Source organism: Juglans regia, chromosome 8, assembly GCF_001411555.2.
Source record: "Juglans regia cultivar Chandler chromosome 8, Walnut 2.0, whole genome shotgun sequence".
Lineage (NCBI taxonomy): Eukaryota > Viridiplantae > Streptophyta > Magnoliopsida > Fagales > Juglandaceae > Juglans > Juglans regia.
In genome coordinates, this window is record NC_049908.1 from 5,341,025 (window position 1) to 5,365,007 (window position 23,983).

General features: G+C 36.4%; 1 protein-coding gene across 4 annotated transcripts; it reads right to left on the bottom strand.

The window, feature by feature from the left end:
- Nucleotides 1-938: 938 nt before the first annotated feature.
- LOC109001117 (pre-mRNA-processing protein 40A-like) lies at nucleotides 939-23,121 on the bottom strand. 4 transcript variants are annotated; one of them, XM_018978259.2, is made up of 30 exons: nucleotides 22,950-23,115; nucleotides 22,410-22,589; nucleotides 22,176-22,238; nucleotides 21,031-21,096; nucleotides 20,597-20,932; nucleotides 20,304-20,501; nucleotides 19,851-19,924; nucleotides 19,617-19,686; nucleotides 11,570-11,622; nucleotides 11,375-11,432; nucleotides 10,922-11,292; nucleotides 10,732-10,804; nucleotides 10,285-10,383; nucleotides 10,084-10,152; nucleotides 9,744-9,821; nucleotides 9,487-9,573; nucleotides 9,331-9,365; nucleotides 9,090-9,195; nucleotides 7,546-7,626; nucleotides 7,373-7,465; nucleotides 7,254-7,307; nucleotides 7,022-7,138; nucleotides 6,801-6,899; nucleotides 5,781-5,828; nucleotides 5,611-5,703; nucleotides 3,002-3,109; nucleotides 2,827-2,891; nucleotides 2,589-2,691; nucleotides 1,573-1,878; nucleotides 939-1,491 (listed from the first exon to the last, which is right to left on the bottom strand). In XM_018978259.2, exons 3-30 carry the CDS (start codon nucleotides 22,206-22,208, stop codon nucleotides 1,354-1,356), a joined length of 3,111 nt encoding a protein of 1,036 aa, XP_018833804.1. In that variant the 5' UTR covers nucleotides 22,209-22,238; nucleotides 22,410-22,589; nucleotides 22,950-23,115; the 3' UTR covers nucleotides 939-1,353. The 4 variants fall into 4 exon arrangements, with proteins under 4 accessions (XP_018833804.1, XP_018833803.1, XP_018833805.1 ...); XM_018978258.2 differs by lacking the exon at nucleotides 22,410-22,589 and having other exon boundaries at nucleotides 22,950-23,121; XM_018978260.2 differs by lacking the exon at nucleotides 22,410-22,589 and having other exon boundaries at nucleotides 11,570-11,619.
- Between the last annotated feature and the right edge of the window lie 862 nt (nucleotides 23,122-23,983).

Here is a 23,983-nt window from a genome sequence, read left to right on the forward strand (position 1 = left end):
AAACTCGTAAACTAAAGTCTTTGTATTTTTTGTATGTTGACACTTTGTTGGGATTGTGGTGACGAACTGCCTCATCCTAATGGTTAGTAACTATGGCTCAATCCATACATATCGTAACGAGTGGGAGCCCTTACTGTCAGTGGTCACACCTAGAGTAGGAAGTTACACTGGCCACCCCTCCCCACTCTTCTACAGAAAAAAAAAAATATATATATATATATATATATATATATAACTGATTGAAATAGGATAAATAGGTTATCCAGATTAATTCAATAAAAATTATTTACTAAACGGATTAAATCGTATCATCTACCATTTACATAGATCATGTTAGAGTCTTGATTTGTTTAATTAAATTGATCTTATTTTAAGTTAATCCGTATAATCTAATGCTCATGATTTAAGACAATACAAACAAGACTCACGAATAGGATTGAAAATCGAAGTGGCCAATGCAATTTCGGTGCAAAACTGTCGCCGCACCAACAAATTTTGGAGAGGCTTAAAATCAACCGATTAGGGGAGAGAAAACCGATAATCTTGATCTCGGCATGAATCAATGTGGTTCGTCAGTGTCCTTGTGAAGGAGGGGAATGTCGGACTGTGCCGTTAGCGGAAAGAAGCGAACTAGGAGAAAACTAGAGAGAAGACAAAGGAGGGGTTAGTAATCCCAGAATGAAACAGTGTCATCTAGCTTTTTATCCAAACGACACTGTTTATCTAATTTTTTTTTTTTCATAAAACTCGTAATTATGAAACAGCATCGTTTTTTTATACATATAAAATAATATATATAATCAACAGGTTTAGTGGTTTGGGTTTGGTACAAATTGAAATCGAACCGGCCAGCGTCAGTTTCCTTACTTTTATACAGCCACGGACTGGTTCTTTTCTGGTTTCGGCTGGTCCATCAGTTTTTGTACAGCCCTACTAACGAATACAAATTACCACCCTTGGTGTTTCATGATCCTTGAGTTTTTCATGATCGTTATTTGAATTGCAAGGCCGCACTGCAATTTTTTTTTTTTTTCCTTCTAATTGAGAATGAATATAAATAACCCCATAAACATTTTTGTACAAAAGCGGCACATGCAGTCAAATTCCTCTCATAAAGTCCACAGGATCGTTTTTAACTAAAAAAATTCCAGGATAAGTTGCTTGACAGACTTCATCCACCATCCAACCGAGATATCGACGTCGTCTTCATTTGCATTTTACAGCTTGTCGCTGAAGCATGCTTAGCCCTATTTTCATTCATAACTATCAGAAAGTGCTTGCAGATTACATAATAAACCATGAGAAAGTCAATTTTAGCACTCTTCGAATGAAACAAAGATATCAGGCACTGCCTTATTGGATTTCACCATCCTCACCAAGCTCGCCATCTTCAAGTTCCTCGTATCCACTGTTTCTACGAGAACCATCCCGGTGCTCTCTCTTATGTCTTTTATGTCTGTTTTCACTGTCTGATTCAGGTGAGTATGCGTGCTGCCAAGGAACACAAGGAATAGTAAAAACCCTTATTTATAAATGCTTTCTAAAAATTATTAAAAATTAAAATCCACTTACCTTTCTTGATTTTTTGCGGTCACTGCCATGCCTACGCGATTTCTTAGACTCTTCTTTCTCATCCTTGTCAGAACTTACGTCATCCGTGGCAGTTTGATGCCTCTTCCGGTGTTTCCGATCCCTGTCTTTTTCTCTTTTCTTATCCTCTTTATAGCTATGACTGTCAATCACATCTGCATTTTCACCATCTGTTTCATCCTTCTTAGATCGTTCCTTTCCCTTTTCTCTTTCACGTTCCCTATCTTTCTCCTTTCTTTCTTTCTCCTTCCGCTTCTCTTTCTCCTCTCTCTCCTTCTCCTTTTTGGCCTGCAAAGAATTAGAACCTCCGTATAAGTGCTTCAAAATCACTGAATAACTACATGTTTTTCAAGGAGTATCAATTTGCAAGGTGAAGTTCTAACAAAATGCCCAAGGATGCAGCACATACAATCAGATTCACAATCAGCTTCTTAAGAGTAAAGAAGTAAAATGGTGCTCAACCTTTACAATTTTAATGTCATTTTACTTATCTATAAAAGCATAATGAATCTTACACAAACATTGATGCAGAATTTTTATAAAAAGAGATGGAAGAAAGAAATCATTCATGAAAAAAAATAAAAAAAAACCCACCAAAAGACTTGCATGCACATCATGATATATATATATATATATTTTTTTGTAACAAACCCCAACAATCAGTTTCTCAGATTAGGCACTAGAAAGAGACGGTCACTAATTAACAATTTCAAAATGTTAAAAAGCAAGGTCATATATTCAGTTGCAACAGGTAATGCTTTGTAGCATCTCTGCTCAATGTAACTTGGTGTTTCAGTTCCCTTTTTCAAATACATGACATATCGTAAAGAATGAAAAAAACTAAAGATCTACAAGAGATTTCAATTTTGTTCCAAAAAAATTCATTCCAAATGGATGTAGATGGCTTGTGTGCATGGACATAGTAATCTGAACAGCCACATCCAGTAAACAGATAGAATTACACCGACGACCTAGGCATGTACACAAGACTTGCATACCTTCTCCTCTTCACGTTTGCGCTCCTTCTCTTTAACCTTTTCCTGTAGTTGTCCAATGTATTCCTCAAAAATCTCCCTCCTAAGGCTCTCCTCCCCAATTGATCTGAAGAAGGGGCGGTCAAAGGAAGTTTAAAGAAGAAAAAAAAAAAAAAAAACTGAAGACTAAATATACTAGCATAACAATAACATTATCCACTAACTGAAAAACATGTTCCAGAGAAAGGGGGGGTTGTGATACCTATATTCTTCGCTCTCTTCAAAGAGTGGTTTGCAATCCTCCCAATTACAAGATGCAGTGATTTCCTATAAAGTTGCACAGCAATCAGAACTTAGATGGGATAGCCAAGGCAATATACTTAGCCTAGCAATGCAAAGTGGAACTATCAATTCCCATTCAATGAGTCTCACCGTACCTTGAAAGTGTACAATAGCTTAGTGAAGTCATCTGCAAGACGTTGACGCTTTCTAGCTTCCTTCTCCACCTTCTCCTTGGCTCTCTCCAATAACTCCTCAAACACAAACTTCAAATTTCATGCAATTTCATGCACAGACTACATACCATGCATGTTAACTATCAAAAAGATGCCAAAGAGGATTCAGCTTGAAAAGATACCACTAGCAAGGTTTCTTGGGCAAATTTAACTGTACAATACAAAAGCCTCTACACCCCGGCCACTCTTACTGGGAATGGACTCAATGTTGCTTATAACAGAGCATCAATTAGTGAAACAGCAGTAATAAAGGCCTCATGTGAAGCACTTAAGATCAAGTCTACACAAATAAACAACAGATTCTAAATGACAGCATTGCATCCATTGCCATGAAGAAATATAGTACAAGTTAGTTCTTAAGCAGTAACCAAGCGACATATTCATCAGTTCCTTAAAATGAAGGGAGATTATGGGAGAGGACAAATCATTGTAATAACTATCAGTACACAAAAAATAAAAATAAAAGCTTGACAGGGAAGCAGCTGTGGATTTTTTTTTTTAAACAGTATGACACAGTAAATCTGTTGATATTGGCTTCAAAAACTTATTATCTCATGTGGTAAAATTCTAGAAAGCACAGATACTTCAAATAACCACCATACTCATATTTGATAATACTTGATAAAGACGTGTATAAGATATGCATCAAAGATAAATCCATTTTTTAAACCTGATATGACATCATTTGTAGGGGTGAAAATTTTTCGGTCCGGACCAGAAAAACTGATCGGACTGAATGGTTCGGTCTAGACCGGACCGGACATAATTCACCCCTACTCGGTCTCGGTCCATGGTGTCTCCAAAATTCGGTCCAGTCCCAGGGTGTGGTTTTTTTGGACCGGACATGACCGAATCACTTACATATAATTTTTTAAAATATTTTATATATATAATATATTATTTTATATAGTATTTGCATAAGTTAATTATGTAATTTTCTCTAATCTATCACCATTGACCATATAAAATGTAAAATAATGTATATTATCAACTAACTAATATATCATACGATAAATCATATGATAATATATTATTATAAGTAGATAAATATTCTACTAAAGTACTGAGTAAGTAACTATTAACATCATAAATATAATTAATTATTTTTTAAATGAGTTAGTTACATAATCCACATTAAATAGCTCACTTAATTTTGATTTTACTAATTTAATTAATTTTTTGGATTAATTTATGTATCAAAAAAAGAAAAGAGGAAAAAAATGTTCCTAGCTCATATGGACCGACGGTCCGGTCTGGAAAAAATGTAGACTGAAAATTTCGGTCCGTGACCCTGTGCCAGACCAGACCAATTACACCCCTAGTCTATAATGATTCATACAACATGGATACATTTGGGGAGAAAATTCTTTCAGGTAAAAACAATGGGGTTTCAACATGCACAGGGCAGATATATGGTTACCCACTTTCCACTGCTGTTTATCCATAATATGGTAAATTTAAATATTTTGGAATCCAAATTTTATGAATTTAGAACATGGATCACTAATCAAGGACACGTTCTTTTGTTAATTTATCGTCAAAACTGGTTTCAGTATAAACAAAGAAGTAGCATTTATACATTTTAAACAATTTTATAAATTATCTAATTTATGTAGCCCATGATATCATATCTTAGATTTTATAGAATTGGCATATCACATATCCGTATCATATAGCAAGAATCTAAACAATAAAACAATTACCAACCAACTAATTACAGAATTCTCAAATGGAAGTCCCATTTATAGTACACGGTGAAAAAAATTCATCAGCTACAACAAGAACCATTAGAACCATTATAGAAAAAAAAAATACCATTCATCCAAGCAGACCATTACTTTTGGGGTGGGGCTTGGAAATGGGTTGTTCAATATTTGAAGTAGGCAATAGACAAACATGCATAGCAAAAAATTGCATGTGCTCCTTTTAATATTATTTTTGTTTTTAAATAAAAGATCACTTGCGACTTATCAAAAAGATATAATTGCTTATCTTTGCCTGGGGTCAGCACATATATTAGTATATCATGAAACAAAAGTTAAAAAAGTTTATTCTTTTCTACAAAGAGCATGTGTGGGGCTTGTCTATTTAGGGCTTGTACCTAGCATTACTCATGGAGGGAAAAGATATCCACATCCTTTAAGCTTTGACTAGAGGATTTGCTTATCAGAAGAAAAAAAGTCAAGAGACTAACTTTTTGACAGAAATTGGACTCTTCCAATTAAAAGCAGGCATAGCTAGCTTTTGGTTAGATACGAAGAAATGAAAAATAAAAACTTTGCCACGGGAACAATGTCCATCTGGAGAAATAATTCGAAGTCAAGAAAGAAAACATTTTCAGGGAACTTGAAAGCCTCCTCTAGATGCGAATTTGTTCCATTTAATATTCTCCCATTAAAAGACAAATTAGTTCTATTGAACCATACATTTATACTGACCATATGACTGCATATTATGATCTTCTCAGACATCGTAAACATCAGAAGGAACAGATATTAATAGGAAATATTTTTTTTCTTTTGTTAACAAACCTTTAAGTTGATATCAGATATAAGTGGGGAGCCAACATCTTCAAGAATAGCTGCCTTAAAGTCGTCAAATGTCCATGTTGATAACAAGGTAAACTGCAAAAATAAAAAATATACAATTGAAATCAAAATATACCCTGAGAAGATACAATAAAAAGTTTTTGACGTCCTACCTTTCCCAACTTCATTGCATCCTTGATACGTGTTTTGTCATCATGATACTGTCCATATGCAAATAAATGATGTTAGACATATTCAACAATAAGCATTGCAGCTCACAGTTACCTCAGGCAAAACAGAAAATACAACACCAAATGTTAAGGAAGCTAATAAGCAACAAATACAAGGGATCAAGTAGATTTCCTTTTCATTTTTGTAAGAATATGTTTCAGATATCCCGTATATTATATGAATTCTCTTTTTAAATCAAGCAATTATTTCAATAAACACTGAAGCTTTGAGGAGCAGCTAGCAGCTAAAAACATTATCAAGTAAATAATAAACTAAAAATTATCAACAACGCAACATGAAGCATGAATAACTAATTCCTGAAGATGTGATCAAGACCAGAACAGTACTAATAATGACAATACACACAAAGCTCAATCCAAGTTATAACACCAAAGAAATCATCTTGTTCAGGCAGATCAGAACAACAAGATAGAAACAAAGGCACGAACAATTTGGTCAGACGTTTAATACCTTAAAATCAACGTCATAAGTTTTTTTGTGGCCACAAAGTGTTACTAAAAAAAAGAATGTAAAAAGGAATTTATTGTGGTTTTGAACCTGTTGCTTTGATGATAAAGCACAAACCAGGTATGATAACTTCCTTTTCTGTTTAATCTGGGTATCCTAATTGCATGTGTACTTGAGTTGCACTCCTTTTGACACGTTCTGAGAATAAATACGTTTTAAGAAACAACTAAACGACATAAAATAGAATTACCCACATACAGAGGAAGTTTAGCAAGTTAAGTCACTTCTTAACACAAGAAAGTCCTGTTTTTGGTGAGCAGCCAGCCTCCTTTAGTTTTGAGACATGGTGATGATAACCTAAAAGAGTTTATTTGAGATTCTTGACGGGAACAAAATGAGGTTACACTCTCCCTGAATATTTCAATTTTACAATTTTCTACAGCGACGTCCACAAATAAACAATAAGCATTCAAAAACTAAATATGAGAACTTACTTGTTTCTCTAATTCTTCAGCGATGTCCTCAAATAAATCCTTCGGTGTGGAACCAGAAACATTTGATGCAACCGCTTGATATTGAGGCAAATCCTTAATCTACAGAGGATAGATACAAAACAAAATACTTATCCAGAAGCAATTCCTATTAAATCAAATTCTCTTATTTAACCAACTCTTATTTACAGTTATTTCACAAAGAACGGAACCAGGCAGATCACCTTTAAGCAATAATCACGCCAGTGAGTTTTAGCCGTGAGAATGCCAGCAGCAGCATGTCCTTCCATCAGCTTGCGAAGCTCATCACGATTCTTCCGCTCAGTGCGCCTCAATTGCTCCTTATATGTGGATGCATATGAAAATGACAACATATATCAGAACAAGATTTTCTGATAAATATACCAGAAAAAATCAATAAATTATGATCTCACGGCCAGAAATATGGGATCCTACCTTCTGTATTTTCTTTTGCTCTTCCTCCTCCTTCTCCAGGTCACGTATATAGTCCTACCATAACCTATGTCAGCATATAAATCAAGAAGACATCATCTAGCATAGATGAGGCAAAATACCTGGAAAATGAGTAAACGGTCCAGTTTTTCAAGACGGGAACATCTTTCATCATCTTCTAAGCGATCTTGAACTTTTCTCCATTGGGTATGTGCCTATAATAAGAAACAAATAATGCCTGAAGAATGAAGAATCTACGCAAATTTTTTGCATATGCCATATTTTTATGGCATACCTTGATGAGATTGCAAGATTCCAGAAATTTCCTGTATTCTGCTACATTCCACCTATGCTCCTCTGCAGCCTTTTCCTTTTCCTGCATTCAAGAATAGAGACATAAACAGAAATACAGTGTGCTTTGGGACATACAACACTCTTCAGCTATCCACATGACAAGGGAATGAAAGAGAAAATGCAAGACTAAGCTAGCAACTGAGCAAGCCAAGGTAGTCAACCATTTCTTCATGACAGCACAGATAGCAAGTTTATCTTCAGTATCTTTCTTAACCCATACACCCAGCAAATATGAATATTCTACCCACAACCTTTTAATGTCTTGTTTCATATTTTTTGGAATAAAAAATATTTCTCCTAATAAATTTAAGATTTAAATATTTGAAAAAAAAAAAAGCAGTTGGTAAAATTTTAGTTCTTTATCGTCCCTAAGCACGATAAGACCTAACCAGTTAACAATACCACAACCTTAAGGGCCAGTTTGGATCTCAAACGTATCTCAACTCATCTTATCTAATCATTACAACTTTCACAAATTCCAACACAAAATATAATAACCAATTCAACTTTTTCAAATCCTAAAATAATAATAATATTAAAAACAAATATTCTAACAATATTTTATTCAACTTTAATCTCAACTCAGTTCAACCTCCAAACGCAGCCTAAGAGTGTGCATCAAGAAACAAGTTCATGGTATATCCATTACCAATGATTTGGAAAAAACTTAACATATCTTATTGATGCACATGCAATGTTTGCCTCATTCAATTTTCATGCCTTACAATTCCTGTTTTGCCCACCCCAAAACACTGCCGCGCACATAACCTCTCTGCTGAGGATGCTATTGCTAGTAATATAGTTTTGCTTCCTACGTGTAGGTTAGTAGGCCACGATGTCATACGTTTATGGTAACAAGAAGCTATAGCCTGTAATGTCGAGATTACAATGATCATGTAATTCATAGAAAGCCATGGACCATTTTTTTGGGCCAAGGCCTAAGATGAATCAAGTTATTGGTGTAGCTCAGGGCCTCAAAACTCATCCTCGACCAGCCTCCCTCTGCGGAAGATGTTGTCTAACTGGAGGAGATCGTGACCTAAAAGGATTTCTGGCCCAAAACTTGTCATGATGTCACTAAAACCGTCAAATGATATCAGGATTTCAAAGCAAAAGGGCATATTGCATTTATCCTGTTTACTACATATATACAGGCTTTCACGCCACTTTCTCAAACCCAAATAAAAATAAATCTCAAACATTTTCTCGATCTAAATATATATTCCATGAGTCCCACCACTTTTAAAAAACTCAAAAAAACCCAAGTCTAAAAGTTTTCTACCCAAAGATAGAACAAAAGCTTCAAACAACAATGGGATTTACGAAAACAGCTAAAATTAAGCCCATCATTTTGCCTTATTTTAAGTAAGCATATTGAATTAGGAGTTTGCATGTATTCATTACCTATTAAGCATATTGAAAAGAAATAGATTCAGAAATCCAACAGAATAAGGACAATTACGAAATGAAGTAGCCTTTTATTACCTTCCTCTCAAGTTCCACCATGTAGCTTTCAAAAAGATCCTCCCGGTCTCTAGTTCGTTCAACAGCCTTGAATCGTTCATCATTTTCAAACATACTAACAGCTTTGCTAATGAGGGAAAAAATAAGATCTTAAAGATTTTTCTTGCAAACTAAGAGTTAAAAAATAACAAAAAACAAACTACAGTACATATAGGCAATACATAAAGTCAAAAAAGCTAGTAGTACAGGATGAGGCAAGAACCTCCATCTGGTGGATGATGTGAGTTCCTTGGACTCCTGGAAAGACAATACACCCCCAAAACATACATGTTAGTCAGGGAGGGGAAAGAAGTATCATATCAAGCAGCTATATACAAACGAATGGTGAAAAAAACATTGTGAACTTCACACAACATACTTCTAACATCTTTGTGAATTCTTCCCGAGCTTTTATCTGCCTCATGCGCCTCTCCTCAGCTTCCAGTTTCTTCCTTTGACCCAAGTACTGAAAATAACAGACCAATTTGTGTCACACTAAGATGAAAAATAGTGTAATATTGCAAATTAAAAGGCAAGTAAAGATTGAATCACTAAAGTCCAGGTGAAATCAGAAACAATTCTGTATAATAAAAAAATCCAGTAAAGCCATTTGCATAAGTTGCACATTCTACTTACCTCATTAAATGCTTGCTTCCGCTCACCAAGTGTTTTCAGAGCCCCATATCTTTTGTCATTAATTATCTCTTTCATTGCCTGATGTTAAAAGTCAACACCGTTGAGAAGCACTTAGAAAGAGATGAGAAATAGTCAAAAGGGAAGTTTTTTTTTTTTTTTTTTATTAGCACTGGGTGTCCGGAAAAAAGTTCCAACTATTCCCAAGGCACCTGGGATTGTTTGCACCCAAAGGTTAAAACCATGGACCTGGAGGGAGCATACCACCAAGACCAAGGCTCTTACCAATTGAACCAACCCCTATGAGTTGAAATGGTCAAAAGGAAAGTTAAAGCCAATCTACCTGTTCCCAAGTCCAATCAGACTGCACGTTAACAGATTCCAGCAGAGCTTTGAATGCATTTTTAGCCTCCTATATACAAAAGCACGTGCAAATAAGTCAACAAAGAAGAAAGATATGGGTGTTGAGAATCATGACGATGATAATCACACCATGGATTCAGTCTCAATTATCAATTCAAGAAGCAAAAGTATAGGTCAATACCAGCTTACTGGCATATAACAAAGGTTCATCATCGAGAGTTTTCTCCTCTAAAGCAGTGACATTAACTTTGCCAGCAACTGTCATTCCTTTTTTCGCTTCCTGCCAGGAAGACCACAGAAACATGTCATCAAAAAAGATAAAAGAGTATTTGTTCTTGAGCATACTCCTGACAAGAGGAAAAATGTGTTTTGTAAATGGGCTGACCAAGAGCCACCTGGTTTTGAACAATTACCCGGGCTAGATAAATTTTGTCTTGAACTCATTTTAGATAAATACTTTCTAGAAAAAGCAAAAGATGTGCTTTTCTCCAAACTATGCAACCAGCATGAAGGAAAACCTTGGACATGATCAAAATTACTAACCCAATCAAAGCCTTCCAGAAACATATGCTGAAAAATAAAAACATACCTTGTAGGCATAGCAGAAAACATGAAAATAAAAACATACCTCAATATCCTGTGCAGAAGCTCCATCTATAGATCCTGGAAATTCTTGAGATGCTGTGGTTTCAAAGTGGCTCCTGCAATAATTGAAAGGAATAAGTGTTCAAGCCAACCCCATCTTTCCAAATCAATAGAGAAATAATTTTTTAAAAAATAATACAGACAAAATTTAAAGCACTAAAATAAGTCCATACATCGATGATGAATTGGCATTTGTTGAAGCAGCAGGAACTCCAGTACTTGCTGAAACAGCGGAAGGTGGAGGAGGAGCTAGCGCCTGATGTTGAAAACCAGCTGCACTTGTTGATAGAACAGGCTGTGCACCAGAAACGACTGATGGTCCAGAAATCGCCACAGGAGAAGGATTCGAATCTGTAACAACAGGTGTCACAGGAACTGGGCTCAAAGCCACCCCAGCTAATGTCAAAGTAGTTGAGGAGACAACTGAGACAGTTGCCACAGATGTTTCAACCGATACAGCGGCAGCATCTGGAGCATGAGAACTCACACTTGTTTCTGATTGTGATCCCTGGCTAGCTGATTTTTCCGCCTGTTCACGAGCCAACTAGAAGCAAGCATCTCATAATTAAAACCATGCTAAAATCAACCCCAAAAAATATTAATATAATAAAAAACTTATGATAAACCTTCAGTTCCTCGGGGATTGTCCATTTAGATTCCTTTGTAACCTTATTATAATAATACCTGCAAAAGCCACGCCAATTATAGCTCAAAACAATTATACATCAAACATTAAACAGTAAATGATGAATTAAAAAGGACCCCAACGATAATTATACTATAAAATAATGTAGCAAATGAAAAAGGAAGGTAAAACGCACTTTCTTCCCTCTGGAGAAGTATATTCCTTCCAAACAGTCGATGCATCAGCCTTCTGTTCCAATGACAATGTTAATTACGTGAGCAAGGTGAAATTGATTCAAGAAAGAAAGCTGAAGTTTTTTCACAAAATAAAATAAAATAAATAGGCAAAAAAGTAATCGTTAAAAACCCCAAGTGCACAAGATAATTCCAACTGACTCACTTGCCCATGATAAAATAGTTATGGAACCATGGTTCCTCAACTAGTTTGCCTAACTAACATAAAGAGAACCCCATATTCCATTAAACAAGCAGAGAATTCCATAGAGCCTCTTTACAATAATAACTCGAACAGATAAACTTGTGAGAAAAAAAAAATATTCCATGTTCCTCGCAACAACTTCAAGCTATATGTGTTTTTTTTATAAGTAATCAAGAAGTTTTATTCATAATAATAGGCAAAGCCCAAGTAGACAGGAAGTATACATGAAATACCTATCTATAACTGTACAACCGTAAGAAGAAAGTCATGAACATTGAGTCCATTACAAACAATAGCCCCCACCCAAGAAAACAAAGTTTTAAAGAAAACACGTTTAAGCTCCTCCATTGTTCTCTCTTGGTTTTCGAAACTTCTATCATTTTGCTCCCGCCAAATACACCAACACATACATATAGGGACCATTTTCCATATTGCTGCAACTTGTGTGTTTCCACGAAGGCCTCTCCAGCATGATAGAAAATCCACCAATCTACGGGGCATAACCCATGATAAACCAAGTCCTGTAAAAAAATCAGTCCACAGGGTCCTAGCCACCTCACAATGTAGAAACAAATGATCAACAGATTCTCCATCTTTCTTGCACATATAACACCAGTCTAATACCATTAATCGTCGTTTCCTTAGATTATTCGTGGTGAGAATTTTGTCCAAAGCTACTGTCCAAACAAAAAAAGCTACTTTTGAAGGAGCTTTGGTCTGCCATATGCTCTTCCATGGGAATGAGAGCCTTCCCTGATTCGATAAAACTATGTGAAATGAATGGACCGTGAATCTACCTTTTTTGGAAGGGCTCCAAAACATCCTATCCATCATACCCTCTGTCATACGTACTGAATACAAAACCGCATAGAAGTCCGAAATAACCTCCATCTCCCAATCATGGGCTGCCCTAATGAAGTCCACATTCCATTGAGGGGAGCCATTAGAAAAAGCCAAAATGTCCGCTATCGCTGCATCCTTTACTCGTGCTAACTCAAAAATGGTGGGAAAAGTGTCTTTAAGACAACGTTCACCACACCATCTATCATACCAAAATCTTACGCGAGAGCCATCGCCCACCCCAGTATGTGTATATCTCCTGAAAGTCTCCCACCCCTTCCTAATGTTTTTCCACAACCCTACCCCATATGGACCACGTACCTCTTTCGAGCACCAACCACTCTATGCTTTCCCAACCTGTGCATCAATGACTGACTTCCATAAAGCCCCCCTTTCTTGTTGGTACCGCCACAACCATTTACCCAATAAAGTTTGATTGAATTTAATCAAGTTATGAATACCCAATCCACCCCCAGAGACTAGAGTGCATACCGTGTTCCAATTGACCAGATGAAACTTGAACTCGTCCCCCAAACCACTCCACAAGAAATCACGTTGTAACTTCTCAATACGGTTGACAATCTTTACTGGGAATGGGAAAAGAGACAAAAAGTAGGTGGGAAGGTTAGAAAGAGTACTTTTGATCAATGTAAGCCTGCCACCTTTGGATAAATACAACCTCTTCCAAGATGCCAGCCTACGCTCCACCTTTTCAACCACAGGATTCCAAATCTACTTTGATTTGAAGGAGGCACCCAGTGGTAATCCAAGATACTGAAGGGGTAAAGAGGATACCTTACATCCCAAAAGGGAGGCTAGAGCTGCCACATCAGGAACATTCCCCACCGGCACCATCTCAGACTTTGACAGATTAACTTTCAAACCCGAAACCACTTCGAAGCAAAGAAATAGGGCCCTCAGAGATTGGATATTTCCAATATTTGCTCCACAAAATATAAGAGTATCATCAGCAAACAACAAATGAGAAATATCAAGAGAGTCGAAATTACCATTCCCCACCAAGAAACCGTGGAGAAAACCACCTTCCTCAAGCCCTACAATCATCTTACTGAGGGCTTCCATGACAAATAGGAATAGTAATGGAGATAGCGGATCTCCTTGTTTCAACCCACGAGAGGAGTCAAAGAAGCTCGCTGGAGAACCATTCACCAAAATAGAGAATCGTACTGTTGAGATACAAAACTCTATCCATTTCAGCCACCTCTCTCCAAAACCGCATCTTGCAAGTAAATAAAGCAGAAATTTCCAATTAACATGATCATAGGTTTTTTCCATATCTAATTTGCAAATTAACCCAGGTTCCCGAGATTTGAGGCGTCCATCCAAAACTTCATTTGCAATTAGAACCGACTCTAGAATTTGTCTACCCTTAACAAATGCGTTTTGTGGCTTTGAAATTAACTTTCCCATCACCGTACTCAGTCGATTTGCTAGTATTTTGGAGAGAATCTTGTAGACCCCTGTCACAAGGCTAATAGGACGATAATCACGAACATCCACTGACCCCACCTTTTTTGCTATGAGTGCTAAGAAGGTGGCATTGAGGCTTCTTTCAAAACTTGCATAATAATGGAACTCTCGAAAAACTCGCATAAGATCTCCCTTAATCACCTCCCAACAGGTTTGAAAGAAACCCATAGTAAAACCATCAGGACCGGGGCATTATCACTAGTCATACCACGGACAACTTTGCATACTTCTTCTTCTTCAAAAGGCCTCTCCATCCACCCTGCACACTGTTGGTCCAAGACTGAGAACGTCAACCCATCTGCTAACGGTCTCCAAGATTGTTGTTTGGATAGAAGATGTTCATAATACTATACCAAGTGCTCCTCAATACTTGGTTGATCCGAGAATACTACACCATCAACCATCAAAGTATCTATAGCATTGACCTTCGGACGCGAATTAGCCACCCTATGAAAGAACTTTGTACATCTATCCCCCTCCTTAAGCCATAAAGCCCTGGATTTCTGTCTCCAAGAGGTCTCTTCCATTAGTAACACTCGTTCAAGATCTGTAACTACCTGTCTCTTGCGAACTTTTTCAGCTTCATTAAGAATTCTTGCCTCCTCCTCTCCCTCTAGACCCTGTAACTCCTCCATAAGGGAACGTCGTTGTGATACAATATCGCCAAACACTTGTTCATCCCATAACTTCAAATCATATTTCAGAGCTTTTAGTTTCCTTGCCAGAATGTAGCTTGGAGATCCTTGGAACTCATACGAAGACCACCATTGCCTGACCCTGTCTACAAAACCGTCAGATTTAAGCCACATATTTTCAAATTTGAAATACCTTCTACCTCCTTGGATGCCTCCACAATCCAAAAAGATAGGGAAATGGTCAGAACAAACTCTCGGTAAGTGTCTTTGAATTATATCTGGAAAGTGTGATTCTCATTCTAACAAAAATCTATCGATTCTCGACCAAGAAGGGAGATCTTGAGTATTGGACCAAGTATATAAGCCTCCCGTTAGTGGAATATCCATAAGCTCCTATTCTAAAATAAAATCAGAGAATTCCCTCATAGCTGGAGTTATGTGGGATGTACCTGATCGTTCACTTGGGAAGCAAGATACGTTGAAGTCTCCACGTATACAACTTGGTACATCCCACCAACTAATGATTCCAGCCAACTCTTCCCACAATAAGCTTCTTTTTGAGTCAACATTAGGACCGTATACACCTGCAAAATCCCAACGAAACCCATCTTCTACATTTACAAAGGAGCATGCTACAGTGAATTCACCCACACATTCCTTTACTCTTTCCACCACTCTTTTATCGAACATGATAAGAACACCACCAGAGGCACCTTTGGAAGGTAGATACGACCATCCAACATGATGCCCTCTCCACAAACTACAAATTATTTGCCTTGTAATTAATTCTAGTTTGGTCTCTTGCAAGCAAATGATATCACCCTGCCATTGTCGGAGTAAATTTCTGATTACTAGTTGCTTGGCCTGCTCATTCAACCCCCTTACATTCCAAGATAGAATTTTTGGCTTCATAACAAAACCATCGATGCCCTTCCCTTCCCACGCCCCCGAGAAGAACTTCGCTCTCCTCCCTCATCATTCATATCCCACATAAGCCTCTTAAGTTCTCTATCTCTTTTTTTGCCCAAGGCCTGTGAGGGACTAGCTCTAGTTGGTGTATTTGCAGCTTCAACAGCTGTGAGTAATGCCAAAAATTCATCATCAAAACCCATGCATGTAATCCCAACAATATGTTTGATTTCCATGGCTTTTTGGATTACCCAACTTAAGACCCTAGGATGAAAAGAGTTCAGAAGAGTGGGTTCTAACCCCTCAGCAGTGCACCTGCCCCTCACCACTCCATTTATAGACTCACAAACTACCAGAATACCTTCCAATGCACTGTCCTCTTAAGTTCACAAACTACCAGACTCATCATTCAAGCTATATGTACAATGAATGTATGTCAAATGAGTGCATCCATATCCAAAATATATTCCTTCGAAAGCCCTAATATAGCACCCATCACTGTTGAGCGGATCATCATCAGATTTGATGAAGCCATCAGCTCAAAACTCCCTCTAGTTCCTATTAGTGTCATAAGCTTCATCTTAAATTTCACATATACATAATAAATGTCAATTTTGATGTCACACTATACTCCAGCCAACACATGGCAAGTAGGCAGAGTTTGCAAACATGCAGAATAAAAAATAAATAAAAAATAAGTTTCACAACATATTTTGCACCCTCATAACAAGAAGTCTGCACCTATTTTAATTATAATAACCTATCAAAAAACTCTTTTTAATGATAATAAGGAGGCCTATAACACTACACAACCAAAAAGATTGCTAAAGCAGTCCCTAGATGACAGCACTATGCTAGAAGAGAGAATCATAAAGGCATCAACACCAAAAATGTTTTCATCTAGCAAGAATGTGGTAAAAAAGAACCTATTAAATATTTGAACAAGATTGTGAACTATCAAACACAAATGTGTGATATCTATGAAGATGGGGAAAATAAGTTGTTGAGGGAATAAGCTCCGATAACTAATGTGCTATAAATAGAACCAAGACCATTTATGATGACTTCAGGTCTTAGAAAAGGAGAAACAAAATGAAAATAGTAAATATACTATGATCTAGAGAAAGATATGCTACAAAGGATGGAAGGAACTATTGGTTACTGTAAGACCTTTTACTACTATAAGTAGAATCACCTGCAACTTATATGGTTTTATGCTCACAAAAATGAACCAAATAGGAGAAACTAGAGAATTTCCATAAATAGCACCATTTCTGCACAATCCAAAACATATTTTGGGCAAAATAGCAGCATCTTCATCTGGAAATTGACAATACAAGGGCAAGTTGATATGCAGAAATCATGTCCTATATTGCAATAGGAATCAATGGACGGTATCATTTTTCTGTTAGTTAAGTATACGAGATAGCCTCCAAAATGCAAGTAAGTTAAATATTAAAAGGAAAATATGCATCGTAGCATGCCCATATTTCATGTAGTATCTATATGTATTAGTCACGCAACGATCTTCTAAACCATGCAAAAAAATTACAGAGCATGAAAGGTGTATATTGTGAAAGTTGTATTTCCAAAAATGGGGGCATGCTGCAACAACATAAGTAAGTTTTACCCTCAATAACAATGTTTTGAATACCGTACCGGACGCTGTACCGGTCAAGGCACTGGAACGAAATATTTCGGTACCGGTACCGTTTCGGAATAGCATTTCAGGATAACATTTCGGGATAGTCGATATATAAATAAATTATATATAAAAATTATATTCCAAAATAATAGTCTATATATAAATAAATTATATATAAATATATATATATATAAATTATAAATAGTCTAGTCTGAATTGGGGATTAAAAAATAAGCTTGTAGTTTGAAAAAATGAAAAAAAAAACATTGGCCGAAATTGAGGCCGGTACGTCCAGTACCAGCCGTACCGGCCGGTATTTTGGCCGGTACAAAACATATATAGTACCTTTACCGGCCAGACGGCTGGTACGACAAATTTCGGCCGTACCAGCTAGTACGGTACGAAATTCACAACACTGCTCAATAACCATTAGGTTCTACACTTTGATAGCATCCTCTACCTCTCTATGGGGAAAAAAAATGAGCCACATCAATTTGCATGCGTAGGACACAAACAACATGCAACTCCATCATAATGAAACCTACAAAGCCCAAATAGTAAAAACTCCAAGAAAGGGAAGTTTATTGTCCAGTCATTCTCTCAGGTCCTCATAACTCAGGGTAGGACCTCTTTTCCTTGGAAGAGTATTTAGCTGACTAGAGCACCCATAAGAGAAGCCTCTTGTGCTTGGACAGCCTCCTTAGGGAAGATCCTCACCACGAGAATCTAAGGAAACGTCATTGACATTGTGGCTGATTGTTGTATGAGTAGATAGTGCAGGATATATATAGACCACATTTTACTCCACAGTATGGTTGCCAGAGCCTTGTAGACTGTTGCCTTTGGTAGATTAAGGTCGGCCTAGGTTATGTTTAGAAGGATAGTAGACCTCTTTGCAAACTAGAGAGGGTTATATGGTTGCCCTTGAATTGTAGATGGCTCTTGTGTACCAAATGTGGTGAGTTTGGAGGGAAAGAAATTATAGTTTGAAGACCGAGAGAAGGCGATAAATGAGCTTAAAACATTTTTCTTCAATACCTCGTTTCCTTGGGCCGCTGCTATAGATTTCATGGCTAAGTTTTCATATTTTCTTGTATCTCTTTCTGTTTTTAATATAAAAAAATTCTTGTATACATCACATGTGCTTGAGCTAAGCCTTTGTGCTCTTCAATATATGTTTTGATTACATATAAATCCACAGACAATTAAAACATTGTTACAGCAAGTACCATTGACCCCACATCACATACGTCCAAAATCAATAGCACCTACTGTACTTGCACAACCAACCTTTTAAAACTAGACACCAAAGAAGCCAAAAACAAATGAAAATATGCAAAAATGATGTTACAAAATTAGAAATGATCAATATAGCGAAACAAATCAGATATTTGAACATAATATGGATAAATGAGTGTTTCCATATCACATAATCATGGGTGGAACATACTGCAATTTGTGGGGCAACAGACACGTAACCAGAGTTATCTAAAAAAGAATTGTGTGATGAGGGAGAAAAAAGCAATTTAACAAATAGTTTTTGATAAGGAAGATTTTATTAATACAGAAATAGGCATAGCCCAAGTACACGGGTAGTATACAAGAGAATGCACCTAATTAGGAACTAGAGATAGATACAAGAAATTCATAAAGCAATTTAAGAAATATAAGAAAATAACTCTAAAAACTATTGCCATCTTTTTTTTTATAAGTAAAAATTTATTAACATCAATAGGCATGGCTAAGTACACTGGATGTATACAAGAGAAAACACCTAGCTATGGAGCAGAAATAGCTAAAAATTATTGCCATAATAGCGAGGACATGAAGTAAATATCGAAAATAATAGATATAAAGTACATCCCTAATCCTATGACACAAGGAGAATCAAGGAAAAAGTGATAGGAAGGAAACAATTACTTTTGACATTGGTCAAACACATCCAACAACACTATGGATTAAAATCATCCTACATGATAAACAATACGTAAATAACAAAATCATTGCCTGCCTTGAGAAAGTAAAACGCCGCCTTCATAGTGAGCATATAGAGCACTCGTTAAATTTCTCCAAATTTGCCATGACATCTACAAACCAGTGGAAGCAGATGCAAATAAAAGGATAACTCGCATAAACAAATATGATTAATCTGGCTACAATTGTCAACATCTATAAAGAGAGCATCGTTTATGAGTATTCCTGAACATTTCAATCAAATGTATAACAGGTAACAGGAGAAGACAGAGTGAATACAGCAATAACAACCAATCAGTAATGAGAATCACCTCAACAGGGGTCATCAATTCTGCCGGCTTCTCCCAAACAGATTGTTTTGTTCTCTTGTTGTAATAATATCTGACAAAATGTATTAATCAGTAAGAGAAACGACCAATAAAAAGACAGAATGTCATCAACCATTTCAAGGATTAAAAAAAGTCCAATTGTTGAACTTTTAAGACAAAAATTGGGTCAAAAGTTTAAATAATTCGATAAGACCTGCAGCTATAACAAGATACTACCTTCTCCCATCACCAGATGTATGCTCTTGCCAATCAGAAGATAACTGCTGACTGGAGCTAGGAGTATTTACTGCCTGAAATTCCAAAACATTACTATTAACTTTTCAGGTTTCACAAAAGAGAAGCAATAAATAAATGCATGAGGACTGACACAGGATCTGATTAAAATAGAGAGCCTTAGATGAAAATGAAAGTTAGATTTACCGTGCGGATGCCAACAAGACATTTGAAAACAAGGATTTAATAAAAAGAAATGCCACCTCCAAATTGATATGACATTAATATTTAAGATATCTTAAGAAATTTTTTTCTAGAATATAAAAAAGCAAGACGTCATAAAAGTATTTAAAAGGAATAATATAAGGAAAACATGAAGAAAATCTGTGACCCTGGCAATTTTGTATATTAAATTATAAGAATGAACCAAAAAGTAAAAGCAAAAAAGAAACTTACAGAATCTGTAGAAGAACTAACTGAGGGATGTTGCCCAGCCTGCTGAACTGCTGTGACAGGTGCTACACTCTGATTTACAGAGGACATCCAAGGTTGCCCTGCAACGGGTACAGCCGGTGCATGCATTTGAGACATTGGCTGGAATTGGGGCAATGTGTTGATACTATTTTGTGGCTGGCCAAAAGAAGATGGTGCAAACTGAAGAATGCAGAGGAATGTATATGAGTACAAAAGGTAGGGGAAAAAATAAGCAATATGCCTAGAGCAGAAAAATATTGGTGGTTAGAGCTTACCATATATGACGAAGAGATAGGCATACCCGATCCAGCTAAGCCAGGCATATGATTGGTTAAAGGGGGGGCACTTTGCTGAGACTGCAGCGGGACGGATGCAAGTGGCCTGTTTGTCTGAACATATGGCATTTGCACAGCCTGTGATGGCGGCGTAGCATGACCAGGCTGATTTGGCCTTGAATGTAACTGCTGAATCGGCTGAGAGAACTGATATGGCTGGTTTTGACCAGCAGGCATCCCAGGATTTGAAGGAAAACCCTGTCCTAAAGGCCGAAACTGCTGGGATGCAGACGGACCGAATTGCTGTCCTTGATGCGTTGGAACAACTGACCGAAACTATAGTGGAAACAATTTTCCATAAGACATTAAGTTCAAACTCTTATAAAAAAACAGGACAATAGAAGTCATTAAAGATAGACCAGAAAATAAATTACCTGCATAGATAATGATGAACCAAAACTTTGAGGACCTAAGGATCCAACTGCAGGATGCTGAAGGGGCTAACCCAGAGAGAGATCCAGGAAGGAAAATAATAAATAATAAAAAAATCAGTTGCCTTGAAATAAATTCCTGTGTATTTGCACTTTGCCTATTTACATGATCAAATAAAATCTTATTTTATCCATAAAATACTAAATAAATTACAAGTACAAAGTAAAACAGATTTTCTTAGAGCAAATATTCATTTGAAAATAATTAAATAATTGAGCAGATAAAAAATAAAAAATTCAGCTGACCACAATACAATGAAAAAATAGAAAGCATCATGTTCACATTCGAACTAATTTCATTTGAAGAGAAAAAGGTAAATCTTGATCAAGCAGGAACTAGAATTTTCATAATCTGGGGAAGACTAATAAAGTTGACTGTGAAACCTAGATACTCAGCAGTGTTTTTGATATCGTACCGTACTGGCCGGTACGACCGGTATACGCCGTACCGGCCACTAGTCTGGTACAGGTAATAGCTCTGTTTTGTACCGTCCCAAATAATGGCCAAAACAAATATTTTGCCCGGTACACATTCTGCAGCCTGTTTGGATGGTATTTTTGCAATTTCAGTAAACATCTAGGGGCTATTTTGGAAAAAGTATGTTTGTTGTAACTTTTTTTTTTATATGATGTTTGTTGTAACTCAAAACTTAAGAACTTATGTTAGTTGTAACTTAAAACTTAAAACTTGTATTGAGAAGTATAGAGTTTATGGCTTATTTTGTTGTTATTTTGGAATACAGTTAATGTTTGTATATATATAATTTACGAAATATTATTCCGAAACGGTACGCGAAACGGTACCGGTACGGAAATATTCCGTTCCAGTTCCTTGACCGGTACGGCCTCCGGTACAGTATTTAAAACTTTGATACTCAGTGAAAAGGACCACAATTGGACTTTTCCAATGAAAACTTTGCCACGGTTAACTTGTTTGAGATTTAAATAAACTCATATATCTTAAATGATGAGCATATTCATGAATCATGGATAACCATGCCATCAAACTATGATTATAACATGCACACAATTTGGATGAATTATGGTCATACTTTGAGTTCTAATGCCAAAAGTTAGAAGTTTGCTACCTGTGAACCAGAGGACTGAGAATTACCAGCCATCTCAGCTCATATGCACGCCTCTTCAAGCAGCTGCAAAATTAATAAGTCATGAGCAATAACATCCAATCAAATGCCAATAGTATCAATGCGCATCCATCTGGTCTTTAGTAGTCAAGTTATCTAGCCAAATGATTGACTTAACAACTGTGTAGAAGCAATTAAAACAAGTCTGCACCTATCACTTGTTGATATGAAACTTACTTATCAAACAAATGATGAATGCTTATAACTGACGGTCTAAGAATAGAACTCTCTACTCCATTGAATTGAAAGCCATATTTTCTTGTCTTCCCTAGCAATCAAGCCATTACGCTCCAGATTATTCAGTTTAATCGGTTCAAGGCCTCCAGGATAACTTTATGACTGGTGTCACATAAACTACTACAGAACAACATATATAAATTTTTTTAAAACAAATAAAAGTTAAAGATTTATCTGTCTGGATGTGCTTATTTCAAATAATAGGAATAATACGAATTCATACCAATTGGAAAAGATGATTAATCCCAACATGGAAGGTCTATAATTATTACATTGTGTCGGAACAAGGAAACCAGTCACAATTTCTCAAATGTTATTTGGTTTTGTTAGTATACATACACAACGGCCAACGCATCTAGTTTCAATTGATCTTGCGAATATTTTACCTCTATTTTCTCATCAACCAAACAAATGGAACAAATTCCCTGTACAGATATATGCGAGATAAGAAAAGGAAAGAGAAAACAAAAGTGAGCTTACGATTCCCAGCAAGGGCAGAGGAGGAGATACAGTATGCAGAAGGTTTTTAACGGGCGCCTGTCGAATGAAAAGGCTTAGATCTCTCAGACTCGACCTTTCGGGTGGTGCTAGGGTTTAAGGGGGTAGCAGAAGAGAGGGAGCTGGGGGATTGGCGAAACTAGAGAGGTAAGAAATACGGTGTAAAATCTTGGAGCCTATCGTATTCTTCCTATTAATCATTTTCCAAAACTATCCCTGGCGAAGTGCGAAGATTCACATGGGATGCCACCGTGACTGGGCTCATTGTTAACCGCCACCGTTTCGGGTCTGGTCACCACGCAGACCCGTTCTTTTCCGGGCATAAATTATCAGGATTAAGCTTGTTGGGCTTTTTTTTTTTTTTTTTTTTAGGATGGGCAACCTGTTGGGCTCTTGTTTTGTAAATTGGACACTCCTGATTCTCTAATTTGGGTTTGAATCTTTGGAATTTTGTAGAGTTTTAGGTCTTGTTTGTTTTTCAAAAACATCTCATCTCATCTCACCTCATCATTACAACTTTCTCAAATTCCCACATAAAATAAAATAAACAATTCAACTTTTTCAAATCCCAAAACAACAATAATATTAAAAAATATATTCTAACAATATTTTATTCAACTTTTTAACTTTAATCTCAACTCATCTCATCTCATCTCATCTCTGAAAACAAACGAGCCCTTAGATTGAATTTTAAGTTTAATTTAATTTACTATATTTATAATTGTTTAACTAAATTTTACATTCTTTTTTTAATCAATAAATTTTACATTAAAATTTTATGGGATCTACTTTATAAATCTCTCATTTTAACCCGGTCGATAACTCTAGAGAATCTCTATTCCTCTCTGGTTTAACATGATGGTGAAATAAAAATATAAATTGAGAATTAAAATTATGTGAATTCACGTTAAACGTGTTTTTATTTATTTGAATTAGATTATTCAATTCCAACAATTAATTATGAATAATGTCTCAACCATTATTAAGGGTCCGGTCAGATTGAATAATGACTCCAA

Coding starts and splice junctions, on each gene's coding strand:
- LOC109001117 (XM_018978258.2), bottom strand. CDS start 22,208: ATGGCTGGTAATTCTCAGTCCTCTGGTTCACAG. Junction 20,502..20,596: donor CTATCTCTTCGTCATATATG/GTAAGCTCTAAC, acceptor TGCATTCTTCAG/TTTGCACCATCTTCTTTTGG. Junction 9,366..9,486: donor AATTCACAAAGATGTTAGAA/GTATGTTGTGTG, acceptor TTGTCTTTCCAG/GAGTCCAAGGAACTCACATC.